The following is a 23,342-nucleotide window of genomic DNA, read 5'->3' on the forward strand; positions in this document are numbered from 1 at the left end:
CGTTTATATTTTTGTTCAGTATAGATTAGAGATTTCTGAAGAAGCTTATTGTCAACTTTATATCGTTACTCTTCGTTTTCTTTACGAGTGGAACAATGGTCATATCAATCACACTTGCCAAATGGCTTGAGAGACTGTCACAAGTGGATAAGACTGAATAACAGTCTGGAGAGACGGGAATGAACTAAAGGAAGGTGAAACCACCCTCCCTAATCATAGAGAAACACCGAGCCACTGCCAGTATCCCCCTGGGCTGGAGCAAAGGAACTAAACAAAAACAAAGAGAGAACTGTTTGCTGTCATGGAGATGGTGAACAGGACAGGAAGAAAAAGAATGGGAGAATGGATGGATGTGTGTGTGTGTGTGTGTGTGTGTGCGTGTCGCAACACTGACCTCTGAAACCATGCAACAGTGACCTCTGTTTATTTAACAATATAAACTCAGTCCCTCTCCCCTCAGTGCATATGATATATTGCATGTACAGTACTATACAGTATACTGTGCATACATCCATCCAGACAGAAAATAATAATTATATTGTACTATTTACATGTGGTTGATCACAGCTGGAATGTCAGAAGTCATAGTGTTAGTAGCAGTATACATTGTAAATGAGACAAAACTGTTCTCAGCTGAAGCTCATCAATAGACAGTTACAACATTATATCATCTAAATAATATCATATATGACCGTGAACCTAGCTAAACAAACCTTTTACCTACATTCACTTACTCTGTTCATCAATGACATGACTATTTCATGATCATTACATCACTGATATGCTCATTAAATATTCTCTAGGGAAGAGATGACGATGAGGTGGGCCTGAGTGTGGAGCTGCACAGTGGGGTCCCCTGCCCTGTCTCTGTTTCTCAGAGACGCTGCTGGGTGTCACAGCCCACGAACTCCAAGCGCAGGGCTATGTCGTTGACCCAGCCTCTGGGGTGGATCCGTATGAAGCGGGCAAACAGAGGAGGATCAAAGAGGTTCAGCATCTCCTCATCTGGCTCACTGTTCCCCAAGAACATCTGGTAGGAAGGAGGAGCCAGAGTCAAACAGAGCTGGCTCGCATAAATCACAGTTCGGAAACTCAAAGTTAAACATGTTACAGCTTTGTCACTCTTTACAACATCAGGTTTTGTAAATCTGTCTGGTAGCATTTTACCTTTAATAATCTTAACTTCTCTGAGGTTTCAAATCACATTTGACCCTGCATGCTAAGGAAGGTGTGTGTGTGTACTGAAACGTAGCCTGTGATAAATCTGAAGATAATGAGATGTGTGATACCTTCTCTCTTTGCGATTCCTCGTCAACCACGTTGGACCAGGAGTGACCTTCATCGCTAATGGTTACGGAGAACTCTGTCACCATCATTTGAGTCAGAATAGACCACGCCCCCTGAGTCACAACCCCTGTGATGCGTTTCATAACCAGGAAGTCCACCTGCAGCCACTCATGGGGGTTATTGACCTGGAGGAGAGAGGGAGGTAGGGGGGTGGGTTATAACAGGTGCAAAACGTTAAGAGAGACACTGTGCACAGCAGTGAGTCTAGGTCCAGATGCTGGTTTTGGCAGGAACAAGTATTAAAAACAAGATTTAAAACAATGGACGGAAGAAAATAGAGACTGACACAGAAAAAAAACTCATTTACAACACTTCTACCACAGCATGTGACCATTACAAACAATTGTATCTCTTGATTGATTCCTAGAGTGTCTTCTAGGGAAAGAACATCAAGCTCATAAAAGATCACTCTTGCAATAGATATTGGTCACTGATTCTACATTATTTCTCCACCTATCCTTGACTATTCAGTTTCGGAAAACACTTGGCACAGTTGACCTCTATCTACCAATTACAAGTGTTGCTCACATAACAGCCCTTAAAAGTAACACCAGTCTGATAAGTTGGAAAATCACCATTGTCCAGTGTTTTCAGAGGAAGGCAGTAAATGTGATTAGCTAAAGACAGAGAGAGCTAAAGAAGGAGAGAGACAATTATTTTTTTTATTTTACCTTTATTTAACTAGGCAAGTCAGTTAAGAACAAATTCTTATTTTCAATGACGGCCTAGGAACAGTGGGTTAACTGCCTTGTTCAGGGGCAGAATGACAGATTTTTACCTTGTCAGCTCAGGGATCCGACCTTGCAACCTTTCGGTTACTAGTCCAACACTCTAACCACTAGGCTACCTGCTGCCCCAACAATGGAGAGGGGCCACGAGAAAGAGGGAGAGAGAACACCTACTTGGAGGTGACCGCATTCCTTCCCCAATACGCCTCCCTAGACACAACTATGACAAAACAACATACAAAAATGGGTCACAGCTCTTGCAGCTCCGTCGCACGCTGGGTCTGTACATAGTCAATGGTAGGCTTCAAGGAGACTTCTATGGTAGGTACATCCCTTAGTTTATCACAGACCTCAACCCAGAGTCTCTCAAAGCGTTCAGTCAGCTCACTGACATCCCTATCCGATCACAGCAAAATCACACTTTACTTGAAGAGAGAAATACTCAATCATGAGACATCAAAGCTGAGGAAACTGCATACTATAAAGAAACACTATAGATGGAAGGAAAGTAGTGTGGAGACCTACCAAAAAACAATTAGGCAACAACAAATTCAATCCCTTTCAGACAACTTCCTGGACATAATGTTTCACTGTAATAGTAAAGGTGTAAACTTGACAGTAGAAAACCTAAACAGTATATTTTACCTTTCAGCCTCTGTCAAGCAGAGAAGCTAAGAAAATGAACAACAATCACAAATAGTTTGATTAAGAATGCAAAACCCTGAGAAAATAATTAAGGAACCTATCCAACCAAAAACACAGAGACCCAGAAAACCTGAGCCTACACCTTAACTATGGTGAAACACTAAAACAATACATAAATACCCTAAGAAATCAGCTCAATGTAATTCAAGAATCCATAGAACCGAACCCCTTCTAGGAAAATTGGAACACAAAAAGAGCTATCTATCCGAAATGGAGATGTATGGATAAAGCACATCTTTTCTTCTCAATAACAAAGAGCAAACAGGAAAAACATATACAGTGGCAAGAAAAAGTATGTGACCCTTTGGAATGACCTGTATTTCTGCATATATTAGTCATACAATTTGATCTCATCTTCATCAAAGTCACAACAATAGACAAACAGTGTGCTTGAACTAATAACACACAAATGATTGTATTTTTCTTGTCTATATTGAATACATCATTTAAACATTCACAGTGTAGGTTAGAAAAGTACATTATGTGAACCCCTAGGCTAATGACTTTTCCAAAAGCTAATTGGAGTCAGGAGTCAGCTAACCTGGAGTCCAATCAATGAGACGAGATTGGAGATGTTGGTTAGAGTTGCCCTGCCCTAAAAAAACACTCACAAAATTTGAGTTTGCTATTCACAAGAAGCATTGCCTGATGTGAACCATGCCTCAAACAAAAGAGATCTCAGGAGACGTAAGATTAAGAATTGTTGACTTGCATGAAGCTAGAAAGGGTTACAAAAGTATCTCTAAAAGCTGTCGCATGCTCTTGCGACTCTCCCTAGGACTGGCTGTCCTGCAAAGATGACTGCAAGAGCACAGCGCAGAATGCTCAATGAGGTTAAGAAGAATCCTAGTGTCAGCTAAAGATTTACAGAAATATCTGGAACATGCTAACATCTCTGTTACGTAAAACACTAAACAAGAATGGTGTTCATGGGAGGACACCACGGAAGAAGCCACTGCTGTCCAAAAAAAACATTGCTGCACGTCTGAAGTCTGCAAAAGTGCACCTGGATGTTCCACAGCAGTACTGGCAAAATATTCTGCTATACAAATTGATGGAAAGCGGTGTTCGGGCAAAAACATATGACATTATAAAATCCATGTGCATTTAAAATTGGCAATAAACACACAGATTTATTTACAAAGGGTTATGGGGTGAGACAGGGATGCAGCTTGTAAATACAACCAATATTTATATGTTTATTTATCTTCCCATACTATTTGTACTACAACTATTTGCACATTGCTAAAACATTGATATGATGTGGACTTTCTACTAGTCTTTTGAAGAAAGTAATATAGCTAATATAACTTATATCTGGTATTTAACTGATAATATAATACAGTAACAGAGGGAGGGGATGGCAGGAAAGTGTATGTGGTTTGACTGTGTGTGTATGTGTGTGTGTGTTGTGAATGTGTGTACCTTGGGGCGCCATGCGTTGGCGCTGCCGTCCTGGCGGAGGCGTGCGAGGGCGGGGCTCCAAGAGAGCCTCCAGGTCTGCAGGAAGGAGGAGGCTCGGAAGCTGCTGTCTGGGACCAACCTCCTTTGGAGACCCAGGGGGAAGGAGCAGCCTGACACACACACACACACACACACACATACACACAAAGATCCTAGATTGAAATTGCAGGCATCTTCTCATGTGTTCCTTCTTCCTTCTCTCAGGAATTCTATTCACCAGCACCTGAGATCTGACCGTCCCTGCACCTCCTCCTTTCCCCCGGTCCCTGACCCCTGGCCCCTAACCACGGACTACCTGCTGATGTACCTCTCAACATACACCACCTACACCACCACTAAACGTAATCTGAGCTGTTACAAGCTGTTACAAAGGTGTTCCTAACTGACACAGGGACTCACTGTTGAGGTCACAGCCCAGTAGCTCCATGCGAAGAGCAGGGTTCCTCTGGATGGTGACAGGCTGCAGTCTGATGTAGCGCCCGAGGATTGGGGGAAACAGATGGTTCTCCTTCACCTTTGAGCCATCCAGGTTACCGTTAAATATCTGAAATAAACAGAAGTCAATAGTAAGTACAAGAGGTAGCATTGTAGTATTTGTGATGTTCATGTTAAATGAGTGTGTGCCCCTTTAAGAGCGCTAACAGGAGGGAGAAACAGAACATACAATTTAAGAGTACAGGACAACATGTAAATAAAGGGTTCACATATTCCTCACACTGGATTCCCCTATTATTACTAAGCCGGAGGAGGGGTTCTACTTAAGCAATAAGGCACGAAGGGGTGTAGTATATGGCCAATATACCACGGCTAAGGTCTGTTCTTACGCATGAAGCATCACGGATGCCTGGACACAGCCCTTAGCCGTGGTATATTGGCCATATACCACAACCCCCAGAGGTGCAGTGTTTTGTAATTATAAACTGGTTACCAATGTAATTAGAGCAGTAAAAATACATGTTTGCCATACACGTGGTATATGGACTGATATACCACGGCTGTCAGCCAATCAGCATTCAGGGCTCGAACCACCCAATTTATAATAATCTATATGGAATTGTTTTAAGAAGGTCATACCAAGGATCATTTAGCTATTTGATTTTGAATTTTAAGACCCTTTGAAGTAGCCCATACAAATGCATAGAATAACAGATTCACTACATTGAACAACAGATAGTCCCCCCCCCAAAAAAAAATCTAATTAAGCTTGTTCTGAAGTGTCTGTCCTACATCTGAGAGATATAGGAAATATCAGGAAACTTTTTGGGGGGGTATTTAATATATTTTTGGCATTAAACAATATATATTTTTAAATGGTACCTGGGGTCTTATGAGGCCTGTGGGCATCCTAGAGCAGAACAACCAACATGTACATGTTCGTGAGAGTCTCATCTTTCCACAGAGAGGCATCACCTTTGCACACATATTAGTGTGTAGCCCAAACGGTTCGGACGCTACAGACAGAAGTTGGTAGATCGACTGTACCAACTTCAGACGAGTGGAGTTCGTAGAGCAATAACATCGTGTTCGTGAGATTCTCATCTTTCCATAGAGGGGTAATAATAGTTTGCAGGCCAAACCGTTCGGATGCTACAGATGATTGTGTGAGAAGACCGATTTCCTGGATGTCTCATGGTCTGACAAACACCGCTATAGCTCTGTCACTTTTCACTGTGACGGCATTTTATTTAGTTATTTTATTTTATTTAGATATTTTTTTTAATGGCCAGCTGAGAACAAGTCCTCATTTACAACTGTGACCTGGCCAAGATAAAGCAAAGCAGTGTGACACAAACAACAACACAGAGTTACACATGGAATAAACGAACATACAGTCAATAACACAATAGAAAAGTCTATATACAGTGTGTGCAAATGAAGTAAGATTAAGGAGGTAAGGCAATAAATAGGCCATAGTGGCAAAATAATTACAATTTAGCAATTAAACACTGGAGTGATAGATGTGCAGAAGATGAATGTGCAAGTAGAGATACTGTTGTGCAAAGGAGCAAAAAATTAAATAAATAACAATATGGGGATGAGGTAGTTGGGTGGGCTATTTACAGATGGGCTATGCACAGGTGCAATGATCTGTAAGCTGCTCTGACAGATGATGCTTAAAGTTAGTGAGGGAGATATAAGTCTCCAGCTTCAGTGATTTTTGCAGTTTGTTTCAGTCATTGGCAGCAGAGAACTGGAAGGAAAGGCGCCCAAAGGAAGAATTGGGAGTGACCAGTGAAATATACCTGCTGGAGCGCGTGCTATCGGTGGGTGCTGCTATGGTGACCAGTCAGCTGAGATAAGGCGGGGCTTTACCTAGCAAAGACTTGGAGATGACCTGGAGCCAGTGGGTTTGGCGACGAGTATGAAGCGAGGGCCAGCCAACGGGAGCATACAGGTTGCAGTGGTGGGTAGTATATGGGGCTTTGGTGACAAAACGGATGGCACTGTGATAGACTGCATCCAATTTGCTGAGTAGAGTGTTGGAGGATATTTTGTAGATGACATCGCCGAAGTCAAGGATCAATAGGATAGTCAGTTTTACGAGGGTATGTTTGGCAGCATGAGTGAAGGATGCTTTGTTTCGAAATAGGAAGCTGATTCTAGATTTAATTTTGGATTGCAGATGCTTAATGTGAGTCTGGAAGGAGAGTTTACAGTTTAACCAGACACCTAGGTATTTGTAGTTGTCCACATATCCTAAGTCAGAAGCGTCCAGAGTAGTGATGCTCGACAGGCGGGCAGGTGCGGGCAGCGATCGGTTGAAGAGCATGCATTTAGTTTTACTTGCATTTAAGAGCAGTTGCGGGCCACGGAAGAAGTGTTGTATGGCATTGAAGCTCGTCTGGAGGTTAGTTAACACAGTGTCCAAAGAAGGGCCAGAAGTATACAGAATGGTGTCGTCTGCGTAGAGGTGGATCAGAGAATCACCAGCAGCAAGAGCGACATCATTGATGTATACAGAGAAAAGAGTCGGCCTGAGAATTTAACCCTATGGCACCCCCATAGAGACTGCCAGAGGTCCGGACAGGCCCTCCGATTTGACACACTGAACTCTGTCTGAGAAGTAGTTGGTGAACCAGGCGAGGCAGTCATTTGAGAAACCAAGGCTGTTGAGTCTACCAATAATAATGCGATGATTGACAGAGTCGAAAGCCTTGACCAGGTCGATGAATACGGCTGCACAGTATTGTCTTTTATCAATTGAGGTTATAATGTCGTTTAGGACCTTGAGCGTGACTGAGGTGCACCCGTGACCAGTTCGGAAACCAGATTGCATAGCGGAGAAGGTACGGTGGGATTGGAAAAGCAGGGTAGGATAGATATAGGTCTGTAACAGTTTGGGTCTAGAGTGTCTCCCCCTTTGAAGAGTGGGATGTCTGCGGCAGCTTTCCAATCTTTGGGAATCTCAGACGATATGAAACAGAGGTTCAACAGGCTAGTAATAGGGGTTGCAACAATTGTTGCGGATAATTTTAGAAAGAGAGGGTCCAGATTGTCTTGCCCAGCTGATTTGTAGGGGTCCAGATTTTGCAGCTCTTTCCGAGCATCATCTATCTGGATTTGGGTGAAGGAGAAATGGGGGAGGCTTGGGCAAGTTGCTGTGGGGGGTGCAGAGCTGTTGATCGGGGTAGGGGTAGCCATAGAGGAATACTTATTGAAATTCTTGATTATCGTAGCTTCATCAGTGGTGACAGTGTTTCCTAGCCTCAGTGCAGTGGGCAGCTGAGAGGAGGTGCTCTTATTCTCCATGGACTTTAACTTTTTGGAGTTTGTGCTACAGGATGCAAATTTCTGTTTGAAAAAGCTAGCCTTTGCTTTCCTAACTGCCTGTGTATATTGGTTCCTAACTTCCCTGAAATGTTGCATATCGCGGGGGCTATTCGATGCTAATGCAGAACGCCACAGGATGTTTTTGTGCTGGTCAAGGGCAGTCAGGTCTGGAGTGAACCAAGGGCTATATCTGTTCCTGGTTCTACATTTTCTGAATGGGGCATGCTTATTTAAGATGGTGAGGAAAGCACTTTTAAAGAGCAATAGTGCATCCTCTACTGACGGGATGAGGTCAAAATCCTTCCAGGATACCCGGGCCAGGTCGATTAGAAAGGCCTGCTCGCTGAAGTGTTTTAGGGAGCGTTTGACAGTGATGAGGGGTGGTCGTTTGACCACGGACCCATTACGGACGCAGGCAATGAGGCAGTCATCGCTGAGATCCTGGTTGAAGACAGCAGAGGTGTATTTTGAGACATAGGCGGATGTGATGTATTGAGACGCATCCAATGCAAAAAACAAATATATTTTTATGGGGATTTTTGTCTTTTGCTAATTTGATATTTTTGCGGGGGCAGACATCAACCTTAGGGGGCTAAGAACAGCTACACCACAGTAATGCATAGAGTTACTCAGAAATATTTTAAGCATTGATGACATTTACAGTAACAAAAGGATACATGCACCTGCTCTCACTACCTGCTCTCACTACCTGCTCTCACTACCTGCTCTCACTACCTGCTCTCACTACCTACTCTCACTACCTGCTCTCACTGACTTCTGGTTTGTATGGTACACAATTAAGCTCATGCTTTGTGGGTACAGTACTAGCCAGTAGGTACTGGTACAGATGGTTAAGGTACATGTAAGGTACTGACATAAGATGGCGTGGTGCTGTTCCCCTTGTAGTTAGTCCAGGTCTCCTGGTCTAAGCTGTAGGAGAGGGTGAAGTGCACGATGAAGTAGTCCTTCAGGCCCAGAGAGGCTCTGGCACCCTGGGTCTGAATCCCATGGAGCAGAGTGGGTCTCTGGAGGTCCACCTACATAGGAGACACAATAGGAGACCAGAGTTGGGGCCAGGTCCATTTCAATTCAGTCAATTCAGGAAGTGAACTGAGGAAAACATAGATCTACTGAATTTAAATGGAATGGACCCCAACCATGCAAAAGACAGGGGCAGCTAAACCAGATGGCCTTTCAATCTACAAGGATCTTTCATAGAAGAACAGGAAGTTTAGAGTTAAACCTGGATCCATGATTTCTGATTCGTGCCCATCCAGGCGTTGACAGAACCAGATAGCTCCAGCCTCGCCAGCCTGGCCTCCCAGTTACCTGGCAACACATATATGCATTCAATCCCACTGGCTAACTGTATGCAGACCTAAAACAGAGTAGAGTATACTGTGTTTTCATAAACAGTATGTCACTGATTCATCATGGTAACATTTCTCCATTCTAGAGGCTTACTTATGCATATACAGTGTATGAGCCTACTTCCTGACATGAAATAAATTAATAATAATAATTTATTGGATTTTTATAATGCTTTTCAAGTGTTCAAAGTGCTTTTACATAGCAAGGAGCAACACACCTCTTCCACCACCAATGTGAAGCAGCCTTTTTTCTGTCAAAAACGCTTGCCACACATCAGCTATCATGATGGAGAGGTGTGTAGTTACATTCTTGTGGGTACATTCTTGCATTGCTGAAACTTGCTTACCTATGTGGTCTGATGCCGTGATCTGGGAATCGTCTATTCTTCCTGACCTCAACCCCAGAGGCTGGATGCATCCTGCCAGGTAATCACAGGAAATTACATTCTATTTGTATTGTCCACATTTCACAACAAATAACCAACAATGTCATTCTAAGACATTCCAAATAACATATTTCACACTTCTGTCTCAGTCTACTGAGTAAAGCTGTTGTGAGTTAACTATGTGTGGTACCTACATGGTTTGTGAGGTGTGGTACCTACATGTGTTGGGAGGTGTGGAACCTACATGGGTTGTGAGGTGTGGTACCTACATGGGTTGGGAGGTGTGGTACCTACATGTGTTGGGAGGTGTGGTACCTACATGTGTTGGGAGGTGTGGTACCTACATGGGTTGTGAGGTGTGGTACCTACATGGGTTGTGAGGTGTGGTACCTACATGGGTTGTGAGGTGTGGTACCTACATGGGTTGTGAGGTGTGGTACCTACATGGTTTGGGAGATGTGGTAGGCTACTTACGTGGGTTGTAGACCAGTAGTTTAGCCCTCATGCCGGCTAGCTGGTGCTCTCCTACTGTACACTCCACCATCCAGGTCCCCACTGTGGCCGGCCTCATCTCCACTGTGCCAAACACACCTGGAGAGTGGGACAGAGACCAAGGTGGGATAGATGACATTCTTGATTGATTCATTATGATTGACTATTATTTTATTGTGTGGGCATGTACATATGTGTGTGTGTGTACAGTAGGTGTGTGTGTGTGTGCGTGTGTGTGTGTGCATTTGCGTGGTTGTGTGTGTGGTAACTGTGGTTGTGTTTGCATGTTTGTGTGTTTCTTAGTGTGTGTTTACCAGGATAGAGGTTGTACACCCCCATGCGATGCTCCTGCTCCTTGTGAATGCTGAAGGGCAGACCGTGGAAGTGGGCGGTGTGATACTCCCCGTCGCCCCCGACGTTCAGCAGGTGCCACCTGACTTGCTGGTGCTGGCCAACCATCAGACCAGGAAGTGTCTCTGCCACGTAGCCGTTTATCGCTACGGTCACAAGGAAATATTTTCCAGAGAAATGAATCTCAAACCCAAACAATCGATCAGATATGAGTATGAACCTAAACAAACAGAGAAATTTACTAGAAATCTATTTAAATGTATTTATTATGAAACTAGTATTGACATTAGGAGGGAGTCTGAGTAACTCTACCTGCAAACTTGTTGCTGAGCTGAAACCAGGGGTCATCTCTCCGGGCCTGGCAGGGCGGGATGCAGTACTGACGGATGTTCTCGTCCAGGTACCAGCTCTTGGTCTCGTCGAAGGTGTGGAAGAGGAGGGCGTACTCCTGTAGGTTGGGCTGTAGGTTCAGTTGGGGGTGGAGGGTGCCTGGTTTACAGATTACTAAGGGGCCAATCAGACCGGAGTGGAGGTCCTTCACCTGTTGAGGGGTGAGAACAGAACACAAAGCCACACAGTCAAATACGCACGCCAGAACAACAAAGTGCATGCAGGGAAAATCATGTCAAAACATTGATAAGCTGTCTAACGAAAATAAAAGACACTTATGAGGCCTAACTATGAGCTAGCTTTTTAATATACAGGTAGAGGAAATGTTGACAGTGCCACCTGCCTTATTCTGTGTAGAGTAGTAGGCCCCGGCCTTACAGTCAAACTCTGCAGCGGTGGGCCCCTGCTTCCTGGTGATCCTCCAGGTGTAGACCCTGACCTCCCCAGGCTGGACCGCCTCCCCAGGGACCCCCGCCACCCCAGCCCTGGAGGACCCCCACTGGGTCTGGGTCCATCCATCACCCTGGGTCTTATCATACACTCCATGGAGGTGCAGGGAGTACGGCCTGGACGCCATGTTCTTGAAGGTCACCTGTCGAGGTCAAGATCAAGATCAGCATCGAGACAATAAAAACAGGTCAAGGTTAAGATCAAGTGAATGTTTAACAGAATTATATACACAATCTGATATCTGAGAATATGCCATGAAAATAATATTGCAGTGAATTCAGGGGGTAATGCAATCTGGATTCAAACCATGGTTCCTGAAACTGTCCAACACCTTAGCCATAACACCAAGAACTCCGAAACACCTTGACGAGGTTACTAGTAGTTGAGCTAAGGCCACCAAAATATGAATTGATTTGAACATCAGTGAATTAATAAGATGATCACTGATCTCCACTCACGGTAAGGAGGTCGTTGATCTCAGCTTTAATGATAGGACCCATGAGTCCAAGATGTTCCTGCAGCTCTCCTCTGGTGACAGGGATCTGGAAGTCTCTCTCACTGTAGGCCCTGAACACCACCTTCTTATATTCCATCAGGAACTTCCTCATTCCCCTACGCCTCTCTCTGGGGAGGGAACAGTTGGGAGTTGATGAGCTGATCAATAGCCTGATAAAAGACAGCTTGCCGTTGATCAATAGCCTGATAAAAGACAGCTTGCCGTTGATCAATAGCCTGATAAAAGGGGTGGCAGAGTAGCCTAGTGGTTAGAGCGTTGGACTAGTAACCGGAAGGTTGCAAGTTCAAACCCCCGCGCTGACAAGGTACAAATCTGTCGTTCTGGCCCTGAACAGGCAGTTAACCCACTGTTCCTAGGCCGTCATTGAAAATAAGAATTTGTTCTTAACTGACTTGCCTAGACAGCTTGAGGTGATCAATCAGAAACAGGATTTCTTTCATTAACAGATAGGGCCAGACACAGACTATGCCTAGTTCTAGACTAAGAGGCATATTCAATTTAGATTCTCCATAGAAAAAAAAAAAATGTATAGTCAAACAGATGGGGCCAGACACAGATTAAGTCTAGTTCTAGACTAAAAAGCATATTCAATTGAGATTCTCAATTGAAAGTGCTGCTCAAAGACTAAACATAAGTGTCCAAGAAACCAGATACTTACAAAAACCAAACACTACCTTGTTTTTATGAGCTGATGTGGTTTCCTGATCCCATAGTCCCATGTGATCTCCTGTGCAGCGATGTAGTAGCTGCGGTAATGTCCATCTGTGGTCCTCAGGTCCAGGTTGTCCTCTGTCCCCATGTAGGTTGTCCCAGTGTCCTTCTCACTATAGTCATCATACTCCAGAGACACTGCGTTCCTGGGAGCCGTCTCATTGTCATTGGAGACATTGGAGAAGTCTAGATCCAACAAATCCAGTAGAGGGGTGTCTGGATCTGTGTGAGGGTTGTTGTTTAGGGGATGCACCTCCCCAGCTTTCTGCTCCTCCCTCTGTTGCTGCACCTTCAGCTGATCCGGGAGCGCTTTCAAAGTGTTTTTCAGAGGGTCTAGATCCCTCCATCCATCTAACTCCAAGAATAGAGGGTCCTTATCTGTGTGATATGTGCTTAGAGGATGTGAATCTCGATCCAACTCCCCCTTTTGTCCCTGCTCCTCCTGCTGATCCAACACCTCCACCTTCTGCTCTTCTCTCTGCTCCTGCTCCAGCGCCTCCCCATATACCCGACCCTTCCACTCCTTCAGCACCTCCTCCTCACAGTTCTCCGCTAGCTTGTTGCTCTCTCCACCCTCCAAACTGGCCTGGCGTCTCTGTCTTCCATTCCCCCCCTGCTCCCTGCCCAGACCTCCCTCCTCTACCTCCTCCCCATCCTCTCCTCCTTCTACCCTGGCCTGGCGTCTTTGTCTCTTCCCCCCCTGCTCCCCACCCAGACCCCCTCCCTCCTGGGTCTCTGAAGCCTTCCACTCTCCGTCCTTCTCCAGTTGCTTCAGAACGTCTGTGGGGATCCCTCCCTGGGAGAGCAGGTTGCCCTCCTCGTCAGCAGACAACACGGTCACATACCTGACCTCACAGATTGACCTCTGGTCCTCTGCCTTAAATGTGACATTGTTATCAGACCCGTGGTCCCCAGATTCTCCGATGGAGACTTCGTTATCTGTGTAATTTCTTGTTTTCGGTGTTGTTGTGTTCTGGTTTAAACCGGGTTGCTTCTTGCAGACTCTGACGGCTACGGTCCTGTTCTGTAGCCGGGGGCGGAGGGATCTCGGTTTGAAAAACTGGTCTACGTAATCAGGCAGAACGTCCTCCAGGCCGTACTCTAGGTCCTCGTTGTCCACAAGCAGGTCAATGTTACAAGACAGGACGGAGTAGCGGGCGCTCATGCCAAGGCTCTTCAGGCTACTGTCGAAAGCACTGATCTCCCACTCACCTGAGGATGAAATAAACATCAGCTCACAACACTTCAGAAAAAAATCTCTCAGGTCAGGGTCAGGTTTTAGTAGGGCGCACCATAGTGAAACCTGTGTTCCTAATGGACCTGTAGCACCTCTCTGTTTCAAAAATGTTCTTCTAATTTATGCATACTGAACACAAATTTAGCAGCATCAAAAACAGCAATGGCTGACAAACAAACATTGTCATTTGACCTTACCAATTAGCTCGGTCTCCATGGTAACAGTCTCCCCAGACATTGGGAAGAGTGTGAGAACGGACTCATACACATTGTCCCTCATGAACGGGTTTCCTGTGAAGTAGACGGACAGGAAGTCGCTCTGTGTCCCCACGTTGGCCAGGTGCCAGAAGGTCACGTCATCCTTACACACCTGGATCATCTGCCCGTTGAACATTATCCCGTTCACATCTGTAAACAAAAATGAGATCCAGATCAAAATCTAAAACATAGGAGGGGTGACAGAGCAGACATGAAGGAGGTATCACCACCTTCATCAAGAAATAAGGGAAGCTAGCCTACAAGATATCCAGGCAGGAAAACCCCACTTACTGTAGATGACATTGGAGTTGTAGAAGTCAGGGTCTGTAGGGTTGACCATGGAGGGGTCTCTGCTGTACTTCTGAATGTTGTCATTGATGTTCCAACTCTTGTTTTCATCAAACACAGCGAACATCAACTGCTTCACTTTATCTGGGCCCACCTGCAAGTTGGACATCTTAGATTAGGATAACCACAACATCTCACATACTCTCACACTGCTACAAACAGCAAGATCCAAGTGATCAGTGTATGAGACTTGGGCAAGCTGCAGGAGAGATAATGTATTGATATGTCATATTGGGCCAGATTCCCGGACACATCTCTATTCTCCATTGGACGTTATTCTTATTCCAAGACTTAATCTGTGTCCGAAAAAACAACCCATGTGTCATTATGGACATATGAAGTGGCGATTCTCACCAGCCGCCCCCTGGTGTCCATGGAGTCCTTCTTGCAGATGAGGAGGGGTCCTACGAGGCCAGTGGCCACGTCTCTCTCAGGGTTGATGGTACTCTGGTACAGACGGGTCAGACACTGTGGGTCTCTCTCCAGGGGCCCGTCCTCTGCTGTTAGTTTCCACATGTACCCATATGTCCCATTGGGGGGTACAGCCAGTGAACGAAGGTCCTTTTCACCCTCTACACAATCACACATAGACACCATGGGGGGAACAAGAATGACTAAGAGACTAAGAGATTATATTAGTGTAATAGAATGACTATTAGACTAATACAATTACTATAAAATCACTTTTTATGAGATTCTCCAGACCCCAACATATAAACACACCACATATGATGACCATATTCCACGAAGGACTTAGTTATGATTTTAAACCTAAATGCATAGCCAGTAATATTATCTTATCATAATGCCACATTTTTGTTTATCTTACCATTCCCTGTTTTACGCAGTGGAGAAATCTTGGTGAGGCCGTTTGGATAAATGTTGAAAGGACGACTTGCTAGGTTCTTGAACACTATCTGAAGAAGCAATGAGAATGACCTTTACTTTCTTTACTATCTATTCAGATACATATTTTTTGTTTACATGCTTTTTGTTTGTTTGTTTGTTTGTTTTGTTGATTGTGGTACACACTTGGAAGTGTTCGTCCACCTGTCCTCTGAGCAGTGGTCCCAGCAGTCTTTTAACAGGTGATTTCCTCGTGGTGAAGGTCTGGTCAGTGTATTCTACATACACCACCTTCTTATATTCATGACCCAGCTGATGAGGCCCCCTGGGAAAGTATTCCGATAACAGTTGACTGGAACACAGAGACAATGGAGGGAGGGTAGTATCAGCATCGTTAGTATCATGAACTTTGAGCAATGCTATCTGTCCCTTTCCTGTCCTAGTCTTTTTCTGGCTATCTCCTTTTCTCGGTCCTCCGTCCCATCTGAACTCTTACTATACACAGTCTCTCTGACCCTCTCCCTATCTCGGTCCTCCCTCCCATCTGTACTCTTACTATACACAGTCTCTCTGACCCTCTCCTTTTCTCAGTCCTCCCTCCCATCTGAACTCTTACTATACACAGTCACTCTGACCCTCTCCTTTTCTCGGTCCTCCCTCCCATCTGAACTCTTACTATACACAGTCTCTCTGACCCTCTCCCTATCTCGGTCCTCCCTCCCATCTGTACTCTTACTATACACAGTCTCTCTGACCCTCTCCCTATCTCGGTCCTCCCTCCCATCTGTACTCTTACTATACACAGTCTCTCTGACACTCTCCCTTTCTCGGTCCTCCCTCCCTCTCTCTTCCTTTCCATTTCCTTTTCACTCCCATTCTCCCACCTTTGCCACCCATTCCTTCACCTATTTCTTCTTTCCTCCCTGTATCGCTCTCCCTCTTTATCCCTCCCTCCCTCCCTCCCTGTCGCCCCTTTACCCTCTCTCCTACCTGTCTCCCTCACTGAGGTGGGGTTTTGTACCTGTCTCCCTCACTGAGGTGGGGTTTTGTACCTGTCTCCCTGGCTGAGGTGGGATTTCGTACCTGTCTCCCTGGCTGAGGTGGGGTTTCGTACCTGTCTCCATCACAGAGGTGGGGTTTTGTACCTGTCTCCCTCACTGAGGTGGAGTTTCGTACCTGTCTCCCTCACTGAGGTGGGGTTTTGTACCTGTCTCCCTGGCTGAGGTGGGGTTTTGTACCTGTCTCCCTCACTGAGGTGGAGTTTTGTACCTGTCTCCCTCACTGAGGTGGGGTTTCGTACCTGTCTCCCTGGCTGAGATGGGGTTTCGTACCTGTCTCCATCACAGAGGTGGGGTTTTGTACCTGTCTCCCTCACTGAGGTGGAGTTTCGTACCTGTTTCCCTCACTGAGGTAGGGTTTTGTACCTCTCTCCCTCACTGAGGTGGGGTTTCGTACCTGTCTCACTGGCTGAGGTGGGGTTTTGTACCTGTCTCCATCACAGAGGTGGAGTTTTGTACCTGTCTCCCTCACTGAGGTGGGGTTTCGTACCTGTCTCCCTGGCTGAGGTGGGGTTTCGTACCTGTCTCCCTGGCTGAGGTGGGGTTTTGTACCTGTCTCCCTCGCTGAGGTGGTGTTTTGTACCTGTCTCCATCACAGAGGTGGGGTTTTGTACCTGTCTCCCTCACTGAGGTGGGGTTTCGTACCTGTCTCCCTCACTGAGGTGGGGTTTCGTACCTGTCTCCCTCACTGAGGTGGGGTTTTGTACCTGTCTCCCTCACTGAGGTGGGGTTTCCTACCTGTCTCCCTGGCTGAGGTGGGGTTTCCTACCTGTCTCCCTGGCTGAGGTGAGGTTTTGTACCTGTCTCCCTCACTGAGGTGGGGTTTTGTACCTATCTCCCTCACTGAGGTGGGGTTTCCTACCTGTCTCCCTGGCTGAGGTGGGGTTTCCTACCTGTCTCCCTGCCCGAGGTAGGGTTTCGTACCTGTCTCCCTGGCTGAGGTGGGGTTTCCTACCTGTCTCCCTGGCTGAAGTGGGGTTTCCCACCTGTCTCCCTGGCTGAGGTGGTGTTTCCTACCTGTCTCCCTGGCTGAGGTGGGGTTTCCTACCTGTCTCCCTGGCTGAGGTGGGGTTTCGTACCTGTCTCCCTGGCTGAGGTGGGGTTTCCTACCTGTCTCCCTGGCTGAGGTGGGGTTTCCTACCTGTCTCCCTGGCTGAGGTGGGGTTTCGTACCTGTCTCCCTGGCTGAGGTGGGGTTTCCTACCTGTCTCCCTGGCTGAGGTGGGGTGCATAATCCCAGATGATCTCCTCAGCAGCGATGTAATGGAGCCAGATTTTGATCTTCCCCCCTCGGGAGCGCCCCACAGCCTGATCTTTCCCAGGCTTAAACACAAAGGTCTCAAACATGTCATCTCCATATTCATAGTCCTCCTTATCCTCAGACTGCTGGACCTGACGCACGTCAGGACCGGGCACCGTCACAGGCTCTGGGCAGTCCTCTACCTTAAAGAATGCACTCATACCCGCTGGAACAAAAACATACAGAGACCTTATAGCAACTCACAAGACACCTTATAGATGCAATATGAACACCTTATAGCACATTCTCAACCACATAATAATTCATGCTACTCTGGCTCAAATGTACAAATGTACTCTGTTACCTCACACAGGAGTGTCAAATCAAATTGGGAACTTTGAAATTGATCAAAACTTTATTTCACAACTTTGAGAGAACATTCTCTTACCGTGGCGGTGTTCTTGGATCTGACAGCTGATGAGGAACTTCCCCTGAGTGCTGGGCTTCATCTCCGCTGTGGTAAAGGTCATAGGGGTCATCTCCACAGTAACCTTACGGTGGGCCATCACCTGGAATGACAAGGGTAGAGTTAGGCTCAGACTGAAATGCTGCTGAACTGGTTACACATTCTCACAAAAAAACTTATTTTTTATTTAGCCAGGCAAGTCAGTTAAGAACCAATTCTTATTTTACAATGACAATGACGGCCTAATCTTGGTTGATTGTCAGTGGGTTAAATGCCTTGTTCAGGTGCAGAACGATTTTTACCTTGTCAGTTCGGGGATTCGAACTAGCAACCTTTCAGTCACTGGCCCAACACTCTAACCACTAGGCTACCTGCCACCCCTACCTGCTGACTTATAACAACTGAACTGGCAAAATTATCAAAGGAAAATCTTGGTTGTTTGTCACATATGATCATTAATTATGATTGGTTGACAACTTTAAGTGAAGCCTGATGTAAACTTGAATTATCTGATGTACCTGCAGAGTGTGATCCTGAAACTGTATAGAGTGGATCTCTGGAGACGTTTCCATTCCAATGAGATGCCAGAACACATGGTCTCGTCCCTGGCACATCGTCAGACCTACAAACATACCAAACAACCAACCCACACAAAAACATATTTTTGAGTCTTCTACTACAGCATAGTTGACAACAGGACTCTGTTCTGTTGACTCTATACAGTAACATGCTAAACTAGCTCCTGACCTGGTAAAGTTGAGTTGACGTATCCATTGATAGTGTGGTACTGTTTTCTTGCACTGGCCTTCTTAAATCTTTCCCGGAAACTCCCCACCTCTCCGTACCAGCTCTTACTCTCATCGAAAACAGCAAAGAGCAGAATAAACTCTCTGCTTTTCCGAACTCCATTATCTGTAAATGCAGCTGTGAGAACCCAAGGGAAGCAGAGAATATAGATAACACATTAGTTGATAACTCTGAATATCACAGGGTACATTTGGTGAACTTACGCATTTAGTGAATTGAGGCATGTGGTGAAATTACTTGTTTGGTCCAATTGCTCATTTGTTTAATAATCAGGCGATGTGGCAGTCTGGGTGTTAAGCTTCATCATGTGCAGTAAACTACTGACAATCCCTACTTAGTAAGGTGATTATGTGATTCAGACCTCCTTCTATTCACAAAACCTTCCATTAGGTAGGACATGATCACTGGATGACTGAGAGCAGAGCACATTATAAGTCCCAGTCAGCTATAAGTCCAGCAGCCACATTAATTTCCTCCTTTACCAGGCAAATATATGTCACAGTGGGTCTGACTGCACTGTAAGGGGAGTGTGATACATAGAGAGAAAGTTGTGGAGGGTGTGTGGGAGTAACATAGCAGGAATAAAGTTGTGGAGTATCTCACTGTAAGGTGTGTGGGAGTAACATAGCAGGAATAAAGTTGTGGAGTATCTGACTGTAAGGTGTGTGGGAGTAACATAGCAGGAATACAGTTGTGGAGTATCTGACTGTAAGGTGTGTGGGAGTAACATAGCAGGAATAAAGTTGTGGAGTATCTGACTGTAAGGTGTGTGGGAGTAACATAGCAGGAATAAAGTTGTGGAGTATCTGACTGTAAGGTGAGTGGGAGTAACATGGCAGGAATAAAGTTGTGTCTCTAACTTGATTTGCAGATGAGCAGAGCCCCGATGAGCCCAGAGTTGAAGTCCTGTACAGTGTCCACCTGGGAGGAGTAGGAGTAGGTGAGGCATTCTGGGTCTCCCAAGGTCGGACCGTCATTAGGATTGATGTCCCAGACGTACTTGTAGTATCCTCCTGGAGCGACAGCATCATCCTCCTTCTCCTGGCTTGACGTGGCGTCATCGTATCCGGCCCCTAAAGAGAAAGAGATATATTGCTAGGAATATACGCATGTACACACAGAGACTGACATAGCAGATGCACGCACACACACACACACACACACACACACACACACACACACACACACACACACACACACACACACACACACTTGTTCACGTAATTCAAGACAGTAAATAGGGGGTAAGCCCTTTATTGGATTCAGTCTACTTTATAACACCAGTGCTAGGATGTGACAGTGGCTTACAGTTTACGGTAAGTTAGTAGGTAGATATGCAGATTTAGTGTTTACGGTAAGTTGGTAAGCTAGTAGGTAGACATAAAGACATTACCCTCAGACTGTTTCCAGTAGTAAGTTAGTAGGTAGACATAAAGACATTACCCTCAGACTGTTTCCAGTAGTAAGTTAGTAGGTAGACATAAAGACATTACCCTCAGACTGTTTCCAGTAGTAAGGCAGTAGGTAGACATAAAGACATTACCCTCAGACTGTTTCCAGTAGTAAGCTTGTAGGTAGACATAAAGACATTACCCTCAGACTGTTTCCAGTAGTAAGCTATTAGGTAGACATAAAGACATTACCCTCAGACTGTTTCCAGTAGTAAGCTAGTAGGTAGACATAAAGACATTACCCTCAGACTGTTTCCAGTAGTAAGCTATTAGGTAGACATAAAGACATTACCCTCAGACTGTTTCCAGTAGTAAGCTAGTAGGTAGACATAAAGACATTACCCTCAGACTGTTTCCAGTAGTAAGGCAGTAGGTAGACATAAAGACATTACCCTCAGACTGTTTCCAGTAGTAAGCTTGTAGGTAGACATAAAGACATTACCCTCAGACTGTTTCCAGTAGTAAGCTATTAGGTAGACATAAAGACATTACCCTCAGACTGTTTCCAGTAGTAAGGTAGTAGGTAGACATAAAGACATTACCCTCAGACTGTTTCCAGTAGCTGACCCCCACAGGGCTGATACTGTAGGGCTGGGACGCCAGGTTCTTAAAGTGCACCACCACCCTGTCACTGGCCTGGGCATGGATCACCGGACCCTGGATACCTGCAACACAAAGCACTCTGTTCAGCTCTCTCTCTGTGTGCGTGTGTGTGGTAGCATATAATTCTAAAGATATACTTAAAGTAATTAATAATGAATGAATGAAGTTAGTACACATACCTGCCCATGTTGGTGTAGGCTTGGGGACTGAATATGTGGAATCAGTGTATTCTCTATAAACAGCTTTTATGTATTTCTGAGTGGGTTCCTTGGTCCTCCTCCTACAAATTCATAATCAACATGGATATTTAAAAAAAGGCTTAAAAATCAATGATTAAAACGTGAAAACAAATCAAATAGGCTGCATGGTGATATACATTTGAAACTGTTAGTTGAATAGAAAAGCCTACAACAAAATTGACGCAAAAAAAGGGATAGATATTAGGTAATGACTGGAGAGAACTTCACCTTTGTTCTGATACGGGGTCAGCGCTGCCCCAATAGAGATAGTCCCAACCGATCTCAACCGCGGCGATATAGAACTCTCTCGTGGAAGGTACGGCCAAGGTCTCTTCCACCCCGCTGAGGACGCAGAGGAGGGATATCAACAGCGTTCTCATCGCAAGGCACACGCACCTGTCTGACTGAACGTCAATTCACTGGTGGTCGAGAAGTCAGATACCCGGACCGTAGCAGGCAACTTACTACCGTTATTTTCCGTTAGGGGGGATATTTAAAGGGAAAGTTCCTAACCAGAGAGATAGTCACAGGTAGAGAAAGACAGAGTGTGTATAAATGTGAGGGGGGAGTGAGAGAGATAAAGGGAGAGAGAGTGTGTGTATGTGTGGGATCTGTACAGCGGCGACCAGTCATTCAGGGCAGGTGGGGCAGAGCCCCACATTCTTTGCAAAAAAAAAAAGATAATTTTTTTTGTGGGGGTTGCCTGTTTTTGCATGTTATTTTTGCATTAATACGTGTCACATATCAATTCGCAAACAATGGTTTATATATATATATATATATCATTGAGTTAATAAAGCCGCATACAAACATAGTCTTTTTTAAGGCAGTTCCAAAATGCAGGTGTTTCAGCCTAGCTCAGTGCTTTCTGTGGTGGTGGTGGGGCAAGCCAGCAGAAAATATGGAGCATTGCGCCGTGATTGGCTCAGTGTTCTGTCACTCATGGGGACACTACGTCACCCCCAAGTCTAAGGGTAGATCTAGAAAATTCAAGCCTGTTGGGTGCTGCCATATAGTTATTTACATTATAGTGCCCATCCAAAGTCATTGGCCACAGATAAAATTATGTAAAATCATGTTATATCTTGGACATCATACTTTCAAATATTAGCTTGCAGACATCATCATGACAATCGATTGGCAAATTGTTTTTAATCCTTATCGTACGAAGAGAAATTATAGATAAAACGTATCAATGCTCATCGGCCAATGGACATAAACATTACACAAGTTGGAAATTGCAAATTCCGTGGCTTGGAAGGAATCAGTGGCTAACTGCAAGCATTGCAAAGCAATCATTAGCATGCTATTCAGTGGAGTGGTTGTGTGGTCCAAAGTCTAAGATTAAGGGTCTCTTTTCCAAGTTTAAAATTCAAGTGAGCACAGCACAACAAGGCGAGTCCAAAAAGGTATTGTATGCTGCTGCATAAAGGATGCCAGGGAGATATGTATACTGTAGCTAAGAAAGTAATACTAAGTGTATGTTGTGCAGTAAACTGTTAGTAGCCCATGTGCCTCACCCTAATAATTTGGACTAGTTTCACCTCTTAATTTCACTTACTGTTCTGACTTGGTGGTGCACATGTAGCATTTAACCTGTTTTTGAGAAATGTAATCATCGAATATTGTAATAGTTTCATTGTCTGCTTATATGCCCCCTTTATTTATCCTACTGTTCTGACTTGGTGTACAGGGAGAACACTAAGAACGGCCCATGTTCTGAATTCTGCCACTCTACATATCAAAAGTGCTGAACAAATAGTTATATTGACTATGTCAGTCCTAGCTCGCTCATTAATGTTTTAATCGAAATTATGGATTGCCTCTTATCCGCTTGTCGTCCCCTTATGCCATAGCTTGTACATCTCAATTGCCAGTAGAAACCATATTTGTTTAAGCGAGTCAGTCGTATCAGCTGTTTTTTTAAAGGCAGTAAATGAGGCTGAATGAACTGCTTCATTTGCCAGACAAGACAGTGGTAAGGTGTTGGGACTACTGTTGGGATTCTGCTGTTAGGGCCTACGTAAAGCTGTCCTAACAGTTTGTGGGCCTCATCGGTCACCGTTATAGTGCAATTAATGTATTGTTTAGTGGCATTCTTGGCATGCA

At 45.0% G+C, this 23,342-nt stretch overlaps 1 protein-coding gene across 1 annotated transcript; it reads right to left on the reverse strand.

The window, feature by feature from the left end:
• Positions 1-407: 407 nt before the first annotated feature.
• LOC109864950 (coagulation factor VIII) lies at positions 408-21,807 on the reverse strand. Its single transcript, XM_031798001.1, has 26 exons — positions 21,462-21,807; positions 21,174-21,274; positions 20,934-21,056; positions 19,801-20,013; positions 18,881-19,057; positions 18,652-18,755; positions 18,116-18,236; positions 17,632-17,893; positions 15,557-15,722; positions 15,354-15,441; positions 14,879-15,096; positions 14,468-14,618; positions 14,117-14,326; positions 12,646-13,894; positions 11,913-12,078; positions 11,348-11,596; positions 10,927-11,155; positions 10,578-10,760; positions 10,246-10,362; positions 9,733-9,804; positions 9,259-9,344; positions 8,891-9,052; positions 4,644-4,788; positions 4,206-4,354; positions 1,290-1,472; positions 408-1,030 (listed from the first exon to the last, which is right to left on the reverse strand). Exons 1-26 carry the CDS (start codon positions 21,611-21,613, stop codon positions 875-877), a joined length of 5,232 nt encoding a protein of 1,743 aa, XP_031653861.1. The 5' UTR covers positions 21,614-21,807; the 3' UTR covers positions 408-874.
• Between the last annotated feature and the right edge of the window lie 1,535 nt (positions 21,808-23,342).

This window comes from Oncorhynchus kisutch, linkage group LG19 (genome assembly GCF_002021735.2).
Source record: "Oncorhynchus kisutch isolate 150728-3 linkage group LG19, Okis_V2, whole genome shotgun sequence".
NCBI lineage: Eukaryota > Metazoa > Chordata > Actinopteri > Salmoniformes > Salmonidae > Oncorhynchus > Oncorhynchus kisutch.